Source organism: Phaethon lepturus, unplaced genomic scaffold, assembly GCF_000687285.1.
Source record: "Phaethon lepturus isolate BGI_N335 unplaced genomic scaffold, ASM68728v1 scaffold33275, whole genome shotgun sequence".
Lineage (NCBI taxonomy): Eukaryota > Metazoa > Chordata > Aves > Phaethontiformes > Phaethontidae > Phaethon > Phaethon lepturus.
The window spans coordinates 6,570-22,091 of record NW_010540389.1 but is presented as its reverse complement, the minus strand read 5'-3'; the positions used below and the strand labels follow the sequence as shown (position 1 = coordinate 22,091).

At 45.6% G+C, this 15,522-nt stretch overlaps 1 protein-coding gene across 1 annotated transcript; it reads right to left on the bottom strand.

The window, feature by feature from the left end:
• Nucleotides 1–474: 474 nt before the first annotated feature.
• SPP1 (secreted phosphoprotein 1) lies at nt 475–3,283 on the bottom strand. The gene is made up of 6 exons (XM_010287426.1): nt 3,230–3,283; nt 3,075–3,125; nt 2,077–2,193; nt 1,881–1,925; nt 1,363–1,614; nt 475–882 (listed from the first exon to the last, which is right to left on the bottom strand). Exons 1-6 carry the CDS (start codon nt 3,281–3,283, stop codon nt 475–477), a joined length of 927 nt encoding a protein of 308 aa, XP_010285728.1.
• Between the last annotated feature and the right edge of the window lie 12,239 nt (nt 3,284–15,522).

Here is a 15,522-nt window from a genome sequence, read left to right as displayed (position 1 = left end):
GGGGGGGGGGTGGACTAGATGACCCTAAAGGTCCTTCCCAACGCTGTCTATGAATCTATGATGAAGCTCCTCGCGCAGCCAGAAAGCTTCCCCCCTGCCCCAGCCCAGCGAACAGCAACACAGCCCGCAGGTACGGGGTTTTGTGTTTTTATTTAAATCCAGTTACAGCAAAATACAGGGTGGCAGTACAGAGAGCAGCACTCCAGAGAGGTAACGCTCGCTCTGTGCGTCTGACACCGTTGTCTCACTTCCCTGCGCCTCTGCTGATTGCATCCCGTGAGGCCGGCGCAACATGTAGTGCGAAGGGCTGGCATTGCTGGCGGCCGAGGAGAGGCCACCGGGTAAAGAAGCTGCCCCAAACCCCAAAAGTCACCACACACTCTACATTTACAAAAAGTTACCCGAAATGAAGCTACTCCCCCCTCCCCTTAGGTAGGAATTGAAAAAGAAGGGAAATGCTACATCTGTCTCCCTTTAAAGAGTGACTTCATTATTTTCAATGCTGTGGTGATCTTGAGCATCCTCGGCACTCTCCAATGTTTGATTGCTGTTATCGTCAGGGATCTCAGCTGAAACACGGACCTGGCTCTCCCTGCTTTCCATGCTCAGGTGGCTATCGCCTCTGACACCAGCCTTGCTATCATCTCGTTCTGCCTCATGGCTATCAAATTTCTGCTGGCTGTCGTTTTCCATGCTCCGGTCATGCTGCTTGCTGTCTGGCTCGCTGCTGTCCTCCCTGTGGCTCTTGTCAGCCCATTCCTCACTGATGGTGTGCTTCCCCAGGGAGCGGTGGGCAGCAGGATCCTCCCGGGAGAGCTCCGCTTGCTGGCTGTCTGCATCCAGGGCGCTCTCATCCTCCTCGGTGGGATCATACACGATGAGCTGTGTTAGAGAGCAAAGCGAGAAAGAGCCACTGTCACTCCTGAGGAGCTGATCTGTCAGCAACTGCTGCTGTACTGCACCAAAGCAAGCTGCATAGGTGCAGGGACGCTCAAAGCCTGCATGATACATCTCTGCCTGGAGACACCATGCTCTTTTACGAAGTTACATGAACCTTTCACGTTATGAGAAACTCAGGTTTGATCCTGGCCTCAGATTTCATGTGCGCCAGTACATGATGATAGTGCAAGTTGCCGTATTGCGTAGCTTGCAGCAGCAGGCTACTCTCCTGCCTCGGCACATTGACAGCCATCAACATCCCCTGATTTGGGGTATCCAGAGAAGGGAAATACATTCCTTCACTTATGCCTGCTTTTCCCTCACAGATCCTTTTCAAAACTGACTCCCATAAAATAACATGTCCATTTTCAAGTTCACTACCTTTTCCCAAAAACCTGGGTACCATTGCTCAGTGCTATTTACCTTTTTTGCAGCTTTGTGGAGTTTGCTAGGCTTCACCACTGTGGCTTTTGCCCTCACCCTGTAGGCCACGCTGTCACCTCTGCCAGCATTGTCTCCCCGGGTGAAAGGGAAAGGAGGGAAGGGTACAGTTACTGGAATGTCTGTGGGAAAACTCGTGACAACCTCATCGGATTCATCCGTGTCATTGGAATCATTGTCATCGTCGTCATCATCCATATTCTCATGGCCCTTGCTTGACACATCAGGAAAGTGCTGGAAAACATTTATTATGCATCAGGCAAATGAACATATATGTGAGATGTACAGACTGCTATCTGTCCTACTCACTCAGGGCTTATGCACTTCTGAGGAGCTACGTGCACAGATTGCTCTGAATTCTCCTCACCCTGCCTGAAGCTTTGTTTTATTTAGGGAGAGATATTACCACAAGAACTGCATTTGATTGAGGAAAATGAATACTGCTACACACTGGCTGCCCTGCAGCACTCAGCTGACATTTTGCTGTTCAAAACACTTACCGGTTGTACTGGAACATCCATGCTTTCTTCTGAAGAGTAAAGAGTCTGAAAACAAAATAAAACTCACTATTAGCACACAAAGGCCTATACAGTAGAGCTAATCAGCATGTTGAGTATTCTTCAAGCACTTAATCCTAACTTGCAAATCTTGGCATTGAAAGATGCTCTGCTTTCTCTTCCAGTTACTTGCCCGTACCTGCTGAGGTGATGCCAGGTCATTCTGTGGGTGCTGCAGACTCTCCCAAGACTGAGAATTCACGTGGTGGTGGCGGCGGTGGTGGTGATACCTGTGTGAGTGATGGCCCCTGGGATCCTTCAAGAGAAAGAAAAGGGAATTTTAATCCACAAAGGAGCATACAGGAGCAGGCAAAGCTGCTTGCATCACAACCTCTGTTTTCAGGCAGATGTGGCATCTGCAATACATCCTCCTTTTGTACTGGATGTGGCCTCAGCAATTCACTGCAGTAGTAAGAGGACTCAGAACAAGCTGTGATCCCAGATGAACATTATACCCAAACAATATAATACAGAAGATGTGCCTCTCCCACAAGGCAGAGCCTGAGAAATTTCAGATCAGTTTTATTGAGTGAAATCTGGAGTTATATCTAACGGCCATTGTTTCTGCTAATTCTCAGGTCCTTTTCCCAACAGTGATTTATCTCCCACACCATGAAGACTCTAAACTAAATGCAGTAGCTGATCCTCAGAGCAAAGAATTGATTTTACGTGGGTAGTAGCTGGCGATGGAATATAAATCGAATAGCTATATGCAAGACTAATACAGTTCACTCACACCACTCCAAAAAATAATGGGAATTTGATGAAAGTGCTCTTCCAACACCAAATACAGTAATCTGATCCATACTAATGAATGTGGGTTATAGTAGGTGTGCCATGCTATAGTCCTTTTTTCTTTTTAACTGGCAGCTTACACATTTTTCATTAAGAAAAAAGGTTTCCAGTGCTGGTCCAGAGATACAACTAAACTAAGTCCACAAGCAGAACACCTAACATGGCAAAAGTCTATGGACGTCAGTGGCTCTCTGCTTTGGCTACCTGAGAAACTGTCTCGTAACAGCCAGGTGAGGACATGTTCTGCTAGTAGCTACAATCGTAAAACAGGTGTCAGATTAGAGAAAAAAAAACAAAAAGGATTTATTAAAGAAAATTAATATAAAGACAAAAGGAGCTTACATATTTTTCTTCAGAGCTGGCAGAAATGGCATGCTGCTTGGATTTACTCACCTTGAAGTGAGAAAAGAGAAAATGCATTTGTCAGTATTAATTTCTTGCCCATATGCAAAGAAAATATGCAAGCGGTTGCTGGTATGCATTTGTGATTTACTCACTGGCCATGCAACAGTGATGCTCACGAGGCATAAACACAGAACTGCCACCTTCATTGTGATGTTTTACCTGGAAAATATTTTGGAACAGTGAGTCAACAAGGTAAAATACCACAAAAATGCCATGGGCTTTTTCTTTCTCCTTGTGTATTTCACCAGCTCTCTGTTAAGGATTCAACCTGCCCACACCGATCTTCCTCTGTCCTCCATCACCACCCCACACCCAGCTGGTTTTGTAATGACTTAGCAACTCAAAAGCTAGAGGAATTTTAAAACCAGGTACTGAGAAGTGCTGAGCAGTGATGAGAGTAGCCACGCTGAGAAGGCGAGCAGACTCCTTCTGTCATCTACTGATTTGCTCTGGCAAAAGAAAAGCTTTGTGTAAAACAAAGTGCTATAGAGATCAGCTTTGGTTTATCTTTGTTTATTTAATATCATTTTTGTCAGCAGAGACAGGACAAGACAAACTCAGCTTGGGTTCTCTCTTCAGTTATTTTAAAACTAGTTTTCAGGATTATTAACTGGAGTGACTGTGGGTAAACCCAGTTTATATGAACATAAACTGCTTTTATTCATAGACCTTTATTTCATAGACCTTTATTTCCACCCCTAGAAGTTTGAACAGAACAACCTGTGTTTCCAAGCAAGAGATGAAGTGAAATATCTGCTTACATTGCAGTTTTAGGAGTTTAATAAATGAGTGATTCCTGATGAAATTCAGAGAGTGCTGAGCTACCGTAAATTCTGCTGCTGACAGACCAATTCCCAGGATAAGGAAAATCCCTGAGAAATTAAACTGATTTACTGATGAACAAGAGGCATTTAAAACTTTAGTAAATCACAGCAGGAAAGAAAAGCTACTAAGGGCACATTTAAAATACATTAGTAAAGCTGGCCCTGAGAGAGGACACTCTATTAGAGGTATTGCAGTTTCAGGAGTTACACGGAGAAGATTGTGTGTCCCATCCATTCAGTAGTGTGCAGCGCAAACTGCAAGCCTGCCAGAAGAAACAGGGACACTGCCAGGCAGCAGGTACACGAGGGAGGAAGCTTTCTGTGTTCAAGTGCCAGCTTTGAGTTTCCAGCACTTGATTCAGTGGCAGGGTTTTCAGTAACCTCCTCCCGACATCTGTCAGCACATAGGTTTAAAATTGTGATTATGTATAATACCTTGCTTCGCTAAAGCAACCTTGCTCCTGTAAACGCACATCTTTTTCCGCAAAGAAACATCAAATGTCCCTGTCCAGTGAAGCAGTTTTCAAAGATCTCCTGCCCAACACTTCCTTGACTAACGCTGCAGACAGAAAGGCATATGTCAGGTAAAAAAGCAAAAAATTACCTTTTCTGGCGCTGGAGGAGTCAGCCGTGACAAGAGTGTTCTCAGTGATCCCAGCAGCAGCTCCAGCCAGTTGGGTCCCAGCAGCTCTGGCTTTCTCCCCTTGTCCCCTGACTGCCTGACATCTCCGATCTTGGGGAATTTAAACCCTGTCCCAGGCACGGCCACCAATCCCCATGTGGCGGAAAAAGATGAGGTCATGAGGCTCCTGGCCACCGTCCTGCCCACGTTCTCCTACACTTCCTCTTTGGCTTTGTGGTTTTTGAAGCAAACAAAAGCTACACTATGGTTAAAACATTACTTATGGGCAAGATCATTAACTAGCAGGTCTGTTGAATGCACAGCATTTGGTATCGTGTAGGAGGACTTCAGGGCACGTCTGTCCTCCTTTAGTGAAAAGACTTTTCCCAGAAACCTTTCATGCCCTTTTCTGTAGGGGGTAGGAATATGTAATGTGTGCAGGAAGAAAGATACCTGAACATAAAACTTCCCCAAAAGGTGTTAATGCTTCCACAAAGTTGTAGATTTGCTCTCCCGGGTATACTTGTTGCAACAGGAATTGCAAAGACAGGGTGCAGAATATGGCCCTTTTGCCTTTTTGGTCTGACCTTGATCAAAAAAAAAAACCAAAACAAAACAGTGTGTCTCAATATGCATTCTGCATCCAGAAATTTGTTTGTAAAGGTAGACAAGAGCCTCTGATAGTCTAATTAAAAAGGATTTGTGCACCATTATGAGAAATTCTCACTCCTTTTCTATTCATTTGTATCCCTTCTGGGTCCTTCCTAGTTTCATTCACTCTCTCAGGTGGTTCAGTTGAGTCACCTATGATAGCTGTCTGCTGCACCAAACCTGCTCCAGAACCCTTTTCAGGAATCAGATGCCAAATATTTATCAAGCTAAAACCAAAAAAAATTAGAAAAAAAAAGCAGCTATAGCTCCAGTATGAGGAGTGCCATGACTAGCATTGGGAAGCAAGGGACATGATGGGATGAAATTCCATGTCTGCTACGGAGCAATACATCGGCCCTGCTGATGGGCGACAGACCTATTCTGGCAGCGCCTCGCTTGGATGACCATAGCTTTGGATAGATTCTGCCCCATCTGTGATGTGCTGTAAGACTCTCAGACCCTTTTCCATTTAGTGTTTCTTTAAATGACAACGAGGTGTCATTCAAACACAGGAAAATATTCCAAACAGCCCTTTTAGAAGGCAGAATATTTAGAACTGTTTCAAAGCCGTTATCTTTCTCCTAATTTCTGATACCCAGCTAATGTTTGATGTGTCCTCAGTCAAGCAGCAAGGAAATAGGCACCTTGTTGTCCCAGCCCGTGTTACCAATTATCCTGTGCTTACTAACACTTCTGTGGCATGTTTAGAAACACCATGAGGAAGATACCCAAGTTAGCTCAGCAACTGCCCATCGCTTCATCACACAGACCTATCTAATTATATTTTTGAGCTGAGATTGGCAACAGCTAGAAGTTTAACTTAGTGTGCTTAATAGAGAATTCTAATACCCTAGCAGAACTGGATAAAATGATAGTGTATCCATTAATAGTTCTGCATGTCCATAAACCCATGTATGCATCCACCCAAATGAGGACTATCCTAGCTTTTATTTTTAGAGCTATGTGACCATTATTATCTACAAATTCAGGAAAGACTTTTCAAGCAAAAAAGCCTTCAGTATCTAGGATTTCAGCAGTGTGATCCTCAGCAGATTTATATAGTTTATATCATCTCCCATCATATCTGCAGCTCAGTCCTTCTGGAAACCAGACAGTTTACTGAAGCCCTTGATTGCAGATGCAGAACTTGAGCTGTAAGTGGGTGCTATTTAGAAGTTTCAGCTTGAGCATTATGTAGTAGCTGGTACATCCAGTTTATAATACATCACTATTACTTAGCAACTAGGACTGCTTTAAAAGCCCGCTGCTGTTGACTCCAGGGAACCCCAAACCAGGCCCTTAGGCAGCCGAGTACCTTTGATCCCCAACACCAATACAAATGAACAGCATAACCTCCAGCTCCCCTGATCTGACAGAGTGAGAAACTGAGACAGAGAGAAGCTCGGTGGTCACAGCACTGAATGTGGGACTGGGTATGCTGGGTCCTGCTCTCCTGTCCACACACTGGATCAAATTTTAAGCCTGCAAAAACCTACTTTCTCTACCAGCCATTCACCATGAGACAGGGAACTGAAAAATGACATTATACTGAAAGATCTCCAGGAGCTGTTGTCTGGCCAAAAGAAGAACCTTCCAGCACTTGCAATCTGCAAAATGGCATATGACTGTCTCTCAGACTTTCAGGAAAATACAGAATCACAGAACCGTTAGAGTAGATCTTTAAGATCATCAAGTCCAACCATCAACCCAACACCACCATGCCCGCTAAACCATGTCCTGAAGTGCCACATCCACATGTTTCTTGAATACTTCCAGTGACGGTGACTCCACCACCTCCCTGGGCAGCCTGTTCCAATGTTTGACCACTCTCTCAGTAAAGAAATATTTCCTAATATCTAGTCTACATATTATGTCAGGACTTGTAAACAACCTGTTTCACCAAGTTCAGCAGCTGTTATCAGTCACGCTGATGGAGGAGCCCAGAGCCATTAGAAACACAGTCTTCCTGCAGTTTGTTAAAGACCATCCTGTACAGGTCAGTTATCACTGTGGTTTTCCAAGGTAAATGTTTTGCAAGTACCTGGAACACTTGTCTCCCAGCAGAGACACTATATGACCCCCAGGGAGTTGTTTCTGGCAAACAACTTCTATTTCCAGTGTGCTGGGAGGTGGCAGCATTTCTGAGTGCCATTGCCAGAAGATATAGGGTTGATTTTGTAAGAACTGAGGAACAACAGTGATGTTTTGCAGTAATCCAGAAGCAGGACGTGAAACGACAGTTATTACTAAATGGCTTCATTTTATGCAAGATCAGCCAGTACAGAGCTGTAGTAAATTTAGCACTTGCCTCATGCCCGTCATTATGTGGTTATTCATCCTGTAAATCATTTCGTCTAGCTGAGAAATCCTTTGCCTTGGTAGGAGGTAGTGCTTCTCGTCCTCTCAGAGATGAGGAACAAGTGGGGCGGGAAGGGGGGAAACTTTCACCATTTTCACTTCCCACATGAAAATGCCTAATTCTGGAGAGAGCACTCGGCTGGCGGTGGCACAGCAGAAGCAACTTGCTCGAATTTGTACAAGTGGGAGGGTGCATGATTTCAGCTTTCAAGAGCTGTCAGGGTCTGTGTGGAGCACAACTGTGACAGGCTGTAATTTGTTGCACGTAGGTGACATTTTCTAGTTGGCTGTCCTGTCAAACAAAGCTTTTGACCACAATTTCTTCCATCTCGGGCTGCGTTAGGAACATGTGGTTAGGCTGCCGATTCGTGTCGTCAAGAAGTGCTATCAGTGCCTCCCTGTGCAACCTCCGACACGTACCTCAGATCCTGACCTGAGACATCAGCGTGATGCCCCGTGATACCTCTGGCCGCTGTGGCCCAGCCTGCCTGCAGTGACCTGTAATGCCCAATCTTTCAGGAGAGCTGGCTTTTGTTTGGATTTGTTCACCAGAAACCAAGTCTTGGGGGAGATCAAAGCAGCATCTTCTAGGGGGCAAAGACTAAGACTGGGAGAGATGAATTTCTTCAGCAGTGTTAAGAAAGCTATCAAGTAAAAGCCCCAAGAAACCCCAGCTTGGCAGTGTTCCTAAAAATAACTGTTCTGCAGCTAGAATCTCCCCCCAAAAAACAGGCTTAATAAACAGTGGTTTCTGTGAAAAACAGATGAAAACCAAAATTTTCTTGCATTACTACTGTAAAATACTCATGAAAAGTACCTTGGAAACTCGGCGTGTCAGCCAGTGTAGTATATCCCCAAACACCCTTAAATTTTCCCAATTAGAGCTTCAAAAGTGGGGAAAAGCTTACATTCAGCAATTGGTAAGCTTCAAAAAAACCTTCTGCCTCTTAAATAGGCTACACAGACCACCACGGCGTTCATGTCCAGGCCTAGGAGAGTACTTGGTATGCGGAAGGGATATGAGTGTCGGATCTGTTTGATAAAGAAATTACAACAGAGATTTGCTCCCTAAAGCAAATAAGCGGCCAGCACATATTTCCAAGTGCCGGTGTGTGACAGACAGCGCAGTCTTTTGGTCTGTCCTTATCTCGCTCTGCATAAAAAGAGCCCACTCTCTTGTCTCTGACTTCTGAGACTAGTTGCTACCTGTTCACGTTTTCAAACGCCTTTTTAGGAACAGCTTTGAAAACTGAAGGGAAAAAAAAAATATTTGAGAAGCTGCCATCCAGCTGTGGCCCACAAATCCTGGTGGCTGAACAGCCTGTCAGGTCCCAGCTTCACAGAGACGAGTGGCTGCTCCTACTACAGCACAAATACAGTCCAGCTGTCTGTGGCGTCCTAAGATGGAGCCCTGCTAACATTTCCTCCCGTGACTTTCACAGCTAGCTAGATAAAACAAATTTTCTGGATCTGTTTTTCCCTGTTGAAATTCATGTATTTTAATACTGAAGTCCATGGAGCGGCAGCAGCAGGAATTAAACCAGGACAGAAACATGATGTTATTTTCAGGTCATCATAGCTACCAGTCTGAAGAGCAAAACACCAGATATTCCAGTGCTGGTTTTGTGGCTGTGTTTCAGCTCTGAATTGACAGAAAAAGAAGCCTAAATCCTCTATATGCTCATACGAAAATAACCGTCAATTTGCCTGCTCAGGGCTCACAGTCCGAGGAATAGCTTCACAGAAGATTACTTTTTGGACCAGCATTGCAAAAACTGTGTGACAAGTTGTTTCCCTCTCTCTCAGTTCCCTGCTATCTCAGTTCCCTGTTTCCTATCCTACTGCAAAATTTTCTCCTCCCAGTGAGAAAGGACACTAATGGAAACATCTGAATATGCAGAACGGGTATGGAAAGAACAGCATCTTCTTGCTCTGCATTGTGGAACTGTTGGAAAGTCACGAGCTGCCTGTTCCACCCAGCGCAGGGGCTTTTGGCAGGGCGTCACAGGAGCCATTCTGCACAGCCCGCACCCCTCCGCTTGCATCTTTACCAAGCTCCGCTGGCAAAGCACGGAGAGCCACCCCCTTGCTGCAGGAAACAGGACAGATCACAGCACAGCGCGACAGAGAAGAGGCAGCCAGGGAAGATGATGGGCCAGCTCCTCCTCCGCAGTCACCCGCGCTTCCGCGCCTAACTGCGATGAGCACCGCAACCCCACGCTGCACGACGGAGGGAAGGTCCCCGCTGTGCCCTGGTAATCCTTACCACACAGCAGCCTTGATTTTGCATTCCACATCTACCTTGTTGAGCTCACATCATGTTTCCACATGCAATCACACCAGGCTCACAGAACGAGGAGCAGAGAGTCCAAAAAAGGTTGCTATCAATCCCAGAGACAAGCCTTTTGCAAGGCACACTTTCCGAGAGCCTCCTGGAAGGGGCCAGCACAAAACAGACAATTTGGAGAGGTGCCGGGCGTTACGCAACGCAGGATTGCAGTCTGCATATCTGTGGTTATCTGTACACAAGGCATCTTTTCTGCAGCCTGCCCTGACTTTTCTGTCCCCAGAAGGTCTAGGGAAGGTGAAGCACGTGCTCTACAAGCAGCACAGGACTGCTAGGACAGGTTGTGACCCTGTCAGTAGACCTGACCTGAGACCCAGGCTGGTCTACACACCAGAAAGACTTCGGATTTCACGTGGCTTCAGGTTTTGTTGTGAGCAATTTTCTTAAGTCTCAGTCTAGGACTGCTGTGGTCTGAGGTGGGACGGATGCAGAACTGAGTCAGTGTGAAAGCAAACATCTCCCAGGCTCTGTGTGCTGGGGTGTGGAGCCCCTGCCGGTGGAGTGGGAGGAAAAACCCATCTGTGGGCCTGATGAAGGGAAATTAAAGATTTGGGGACTGGATTTGGGGAGGAAGTTGTTTGGTTGAGAAGCTTATTTGATTCTGTAGGGTAACCAAAAACCAATGGGCTAGGGTCAAGGCCTCTGCTGTCTCGATCAAGTCACGGAGAGATTCCCCACAGCTTGCTCAAGCTTGGAGGTGATGAGGTTGTTTTCCCTCAAAGCCTGTCCAGGCAGGAGCTCTGCAGGAACGAGGCTTCACCATAGCATTGGATCATTTCGGTTCTAGCTTGAAGCTGAGACATCTCCTGCATGTCAGGATACTTAATTGGTATTGGGGTAGCCATCTCTTGTACAACAAGCAATCAATGTGCTAATAGAGCCATTTCTCCTTGTTTTTTTTTTTATTAAAATTGCATTAACCCTTTCAATTTTTGTTTAGGAAAGTATCTGCGTACTATCTATCTGCTGAACTGGCAGCTCATGTACGCAGGGCAGGTGCCCTTAGTCCCCAGATTTGTCATCTCCTGGACCAGCCAGTCCCTGACCCTGCCCAGCACTGAGGACCAGGAGCCCAGCAGCCTGGATATGAGGGAACTGCGCAGAGGCACACTGAGCTTGGCTAGCCAAGAGGATGGACAGCCTGCTAGGTACGGGAGCACAGCAGCACAATCGCTTTTGGCAAGCCCCTGCTCTCCTTCCTTGCTTACCAGCTCTCTTTGGAAATACACAGCTGAGAGATAATCACATCCAGATTTAGGAAATAACATTTTGCACATAATTCATACTGGCTACCTAGACAGATTATTGCTTCAGCATGAAGCTATAAATTTGGCAGAATAAATGGCAAACTGTGGTTGGCATATGGATGCAAAGCGGAAAGCAGACTGCAGCTATACATTAACTAGAAGAAAGGAAAGCCTAAGTTAATCAGCAGGCTCTGAAGCAAACAGTAAGAAGGGGCAGCTGACGGAGCAACTAACTCTTGAGGAGCGTATGCAGCATCAGGGCTCTTTGCATTAGGAAGAACATTACCAGTCAATAAATAACAAGCCAGAACTGCTGTTTTGCTCACTGAGTCTTGTTTATCACAAAGAAGTCAAATGACTTCTCCTCACCCATGGAAAATGTGAACACAGAGGATGACAAGCAATTTTGGGAAGCAACATCCGTTCTGTATGGAGAAACTTGATCTGCCGTACCCAAAATAACCAATGTTGAAACACAGACTAAATCTCATCTAAGCAATTGATTAAACAAAATGAGGAAGCACAACTGCTTGTCTCACCTCAGGCAGCAGGGCAGTAACAGGGCAGAGACACATGGGCTGAGCCAGATTGGAAATCACAGAAGGCAGGTTGTCAACAGATAACCCTGTGCCCTCAGCAGGCTGTGGAAAAGCATTTATCACGGCACCCGCTCGCTGAAGGACGCACCACAGAAACTCTGGCACTTGTGCATTCGTTGGCACCGACGCCGTTGCAGCCCATGGGAATCTGTCTGAGCCCTGGAGGACCCGCGCTGCTGCCCGCATCTCTGACGCTTCCTACTCCTGCACTACCCTAATAGTGCGGGCAACTGCGTATCGACTCAGCTGTGCTACCCAGGCTCCCTGGGTGGCTAAACAGAGGAAAAGAAATAGTGTGGTGGCTACACCAAAAAACAGAGCTGGCTGCCAGTCAGCATTCAGCCAGCAAAGCATCTTAAATAAATGACTTCTGCAGAATAGGTTCTTCTATATCCACCTTTTGCAAAAAGAAGTTAACTTCCCCCGGAACAGGCTTTGGTATGGCGAGACACTCCAGTATTTGCCTCCTTGCACAAGGTGGCTAGAATTTTGTTGAAAATTGGAGGCATAGTTACATCCCAGGCTGAAAGTCTGATCAGAGCAGGCTCCCTGCAGCACTGCTTCGCTTTGGCTCGGCCACAGCAATACACACACACACACAGATGCACATATATACTAACATATATATGCACATATCATTAATGTTTTAAATTCCACTTTCTAGACCAAATGAAATTCCAGAGTCACATGGAAGTAACATAAAAAAATCAAAAATCAACAGCCAAAGAGAGCGCTGGACCACAGCAAGTGCCAGTGAGACTAGTCCAATCCCCGTGTTTCAGGCTTGAGTAAACACGGAAAGAGGAGGGCTTAACTTCAACAAATATTCACAGCCATGGATGTCTCCTTTGCCTCTGCCCCAGACAAAGAAGCCAGGCTAACACACTGGGAATTTTTTGGCCTACCTTCCAATCTTTCAGATCAGTTGATTCATTCATCCTACCTCTTTGCTAGGTGGCTGCTATGATGAGAAGGGAGCAGTGTGACACAGCGGCAGTCCCATTTGACACAGGTTCCGACCAGAGGAAATGCAGGACTGAGTCTCAGAGCAAGGGTGAGAGGAGATGGGCTGTCCAGGGAACGCTCAACATGGCTTTTTTTGGCCAGTGCCATGACTGTCATTGCTGGGATATAACGCTGCTGCTTTTACAGGCAAGTTACAAGGCATGCTCCCTGGCTTGTCTGGGGTCTTAAGATGATAGGAATAATGTAGATTTTGCAATGATAACTCAAAAAACAGTGGCATCAAAATAATAAGAAATGCAAACTACCATGGCAAGATTTTTTTGAAGTAGCCTTTCATTTAACTTCACCCCTGCCATACCTGCCCTTCCCATGCTGATATTATAGCATGTGACTTAAAACAATTTTTCAACAAAGTCATTATGGCCTCGATCTTGCAAAGCTACTGCACGGGCACAAGCTTTCTCTTATTGATCATACAGTTATCGGGTCCAATTATTGGGAAAGGACTATTAAATATATTTTAAAAAAGGAGGCAACAATAAGACTTGATGCAATAATAACTTGCCCATTTTCTTTATCAGCTCCTGGCTAGATACTGCCCACACATCAGACAAGGCAGAGATGTCTGAGTGATACTGAAAATCTTACTCTGAACTCACAGTTATGCTAACATTTCTCGTAAAACATTGATTTTCCATCATTATCATCATGGAAAGCAAGAAACAATACAGAGGCAAAAAAAAAAAAAAATTAACCTGCCCAAGTAATTGCATTCTCTGGCTGTAGGTTTTAAATATCTTTCTTTGACAGGAAGTCTTCCCCATAGACTTCAGTGGAAAACCGCTATGTTCGCACATAAGCAGATTGTGCACTGGAGGCAGGGGAATTTTTAAAGAGGTCGGCTTTTTTTATTACGTGGGCTACACAGACACTGCAAATTGAAGCTTAAGGCAGCAGGGCTGCTCCTGTTTCACCACGGTATGGCCTGCTGACAATTAGGCTGTCTGCTTGGGCTGCTCTTCTCCCCTACCCCATCCCTGCATAGCAATTAATGGGGGCGAAAGCAAGCCTGTGCGCTTCCCTTCTTACATGTTGGAGCAACTGCTTGGGCTATCCAGGGGGTCCAGGTCAATACCCAAAAGATCTTTCCTAGAAAGCCAACAACTCTACCAGGCCTGAATTTTTAGTACAGACAGACTAAAAGAGTCAGTTACCACAGTGTACAGATGATATGTACCAGAGGGTGAGGATTTGCGGATTTTTAAAGCTAAAACAGACCGTCTTCTACTTTGTACCCCTGCACAAATCAGCTGAAGGACCAGAAACTCCAGATAATACTGAGCTTAACAGCTCACATTTGGCCAAATGCAGTTGTTCCTCCTGAATTGGGGTTATTCTGTGTTAAAGCCATTTTCCATAAAGCCACATTGAAGAGTGCTAACTACACCGCCCATCCGTAACTCTAACAATTAAATTATGCACAGGCTTCCCCATTGTTTTTTGTGGGCGAGAGATTATTCATGCCATTTACACAATGCAGCCCTGTATAAACACGGCAGCCTGGCTTACAATTATCAGTTGTATTCCAGCCCCTCCAGTACCAGTATTAACAAGTTATGTTCTGGTTTTAACAGAGATAACCCTGATGGCAATGCTGGTGAGGTTTTTCCAGCACCCTTCTGCTCACAGCTGGGAAAGCCCACCCAGAGCACTGGCTTCTCGCCCTGCTCCAGTTTCAGACTTTGCTGCCCAAGAAGTCTCTGCTTTACTGTACGATGAACAGGTCTGTGCCCTCTAGGGAAACAGGAGCTCCCCCAACTCCATTAGGCTGCATGCACATCTCCTGGCTTTCTGGAAATAGGATTTCTCCTCCCAGTGATCAACTCCGAAAGACAGCAAGATGGTCAAAGTAGCTGAGCCACTAATGGAAAAGGGATTAGAAACACACAGGTATTAAAAAAAACCTTAGAAATTAGTTCTGGAAGTGACCAGTGACAGTATCTCTCCATTCCTCCCTCTATGCAATACAAACTCCCTGTTGTCCACTGTCTTTTTATCCCGCTCCAGGTTTTTGCCATAGAAATCCAGAGGAATAACTTTTCTGGATTGGCTGGAATTAAAGCAGAGGTGTGGGGGAAATGCCCAAGTGGAGGATCCTTCCTGCCTGGCACCTGTTCAGCGACCCTGTACACGGGAAGCAACGTCACAGCTTTCGAGTTACTCAGGGTGGTATAACCCAAGCGCTCTGCGCAAGGCGCCCACCTCAGTGGGGTCTCATCCACGTACATGCTCCTGCTCAGTGAGGGCCTGGTGGGGTCAGCATCTGTCATGCTGGGGCTACCAACACTTCTGTACGTTGTCATCATGCAGGGCCTGTGCCCAGCAGGAGCAATTCTTTGTGCAGGTTATGCAGCTATTACTCTCCAGGAAATCTCTTCATCGGCGTAGGCCCTACTCTACTGAGCAGCAAGGCGGAAATTAGTCTCTCCAATGAAAACATCTCTTGGTTTATTGTTTGTTTTTTTTATTTCAACATAGTAATCTCCCAACAGAACGTTCTAGGAAAGCACAAGAGCAATGTTTCTTCTGTGAAATGTAATTAACATGGTTTTCTTCCTGTTGCAAATTATAATCACAAATATAAACCGAAGCACAAGAATGGGGTTATTTTGGGTGATGGTTTTTGCATCAAAATACTGTGACGAGTTTGGTTTGTCAAACTGAAGACAGGGCAGACGTCTCTCTCCCTTCCTGTTTAAGCCAGTGGTCTG

Bases quoted from the DNA above. Each gene is read 5' to 3' on its own strand.
- SPP1 (XM_010287426.1), bottom strand. From the start codon at position 3,283: ATGAAGGTGGCAGTTCTGTGTTTATGCCTCGTGAGCATCACTGTTGCA. The intron at 3,126-3,229 runs GTGAGTAAATCA...TCTCACTTCAAG, and splicing joins GCATCACTGTTGCATGGCCA to GTGAGTAAATCCAAGCAGCA. The intron at 1,926-2,076 runs GTACGGGCAAGT...TTTTGTTTTCAG, and splicing joins ACCTGGCATCACCTCAGCAG to ACTCTTTACTCTTCAGAAGA.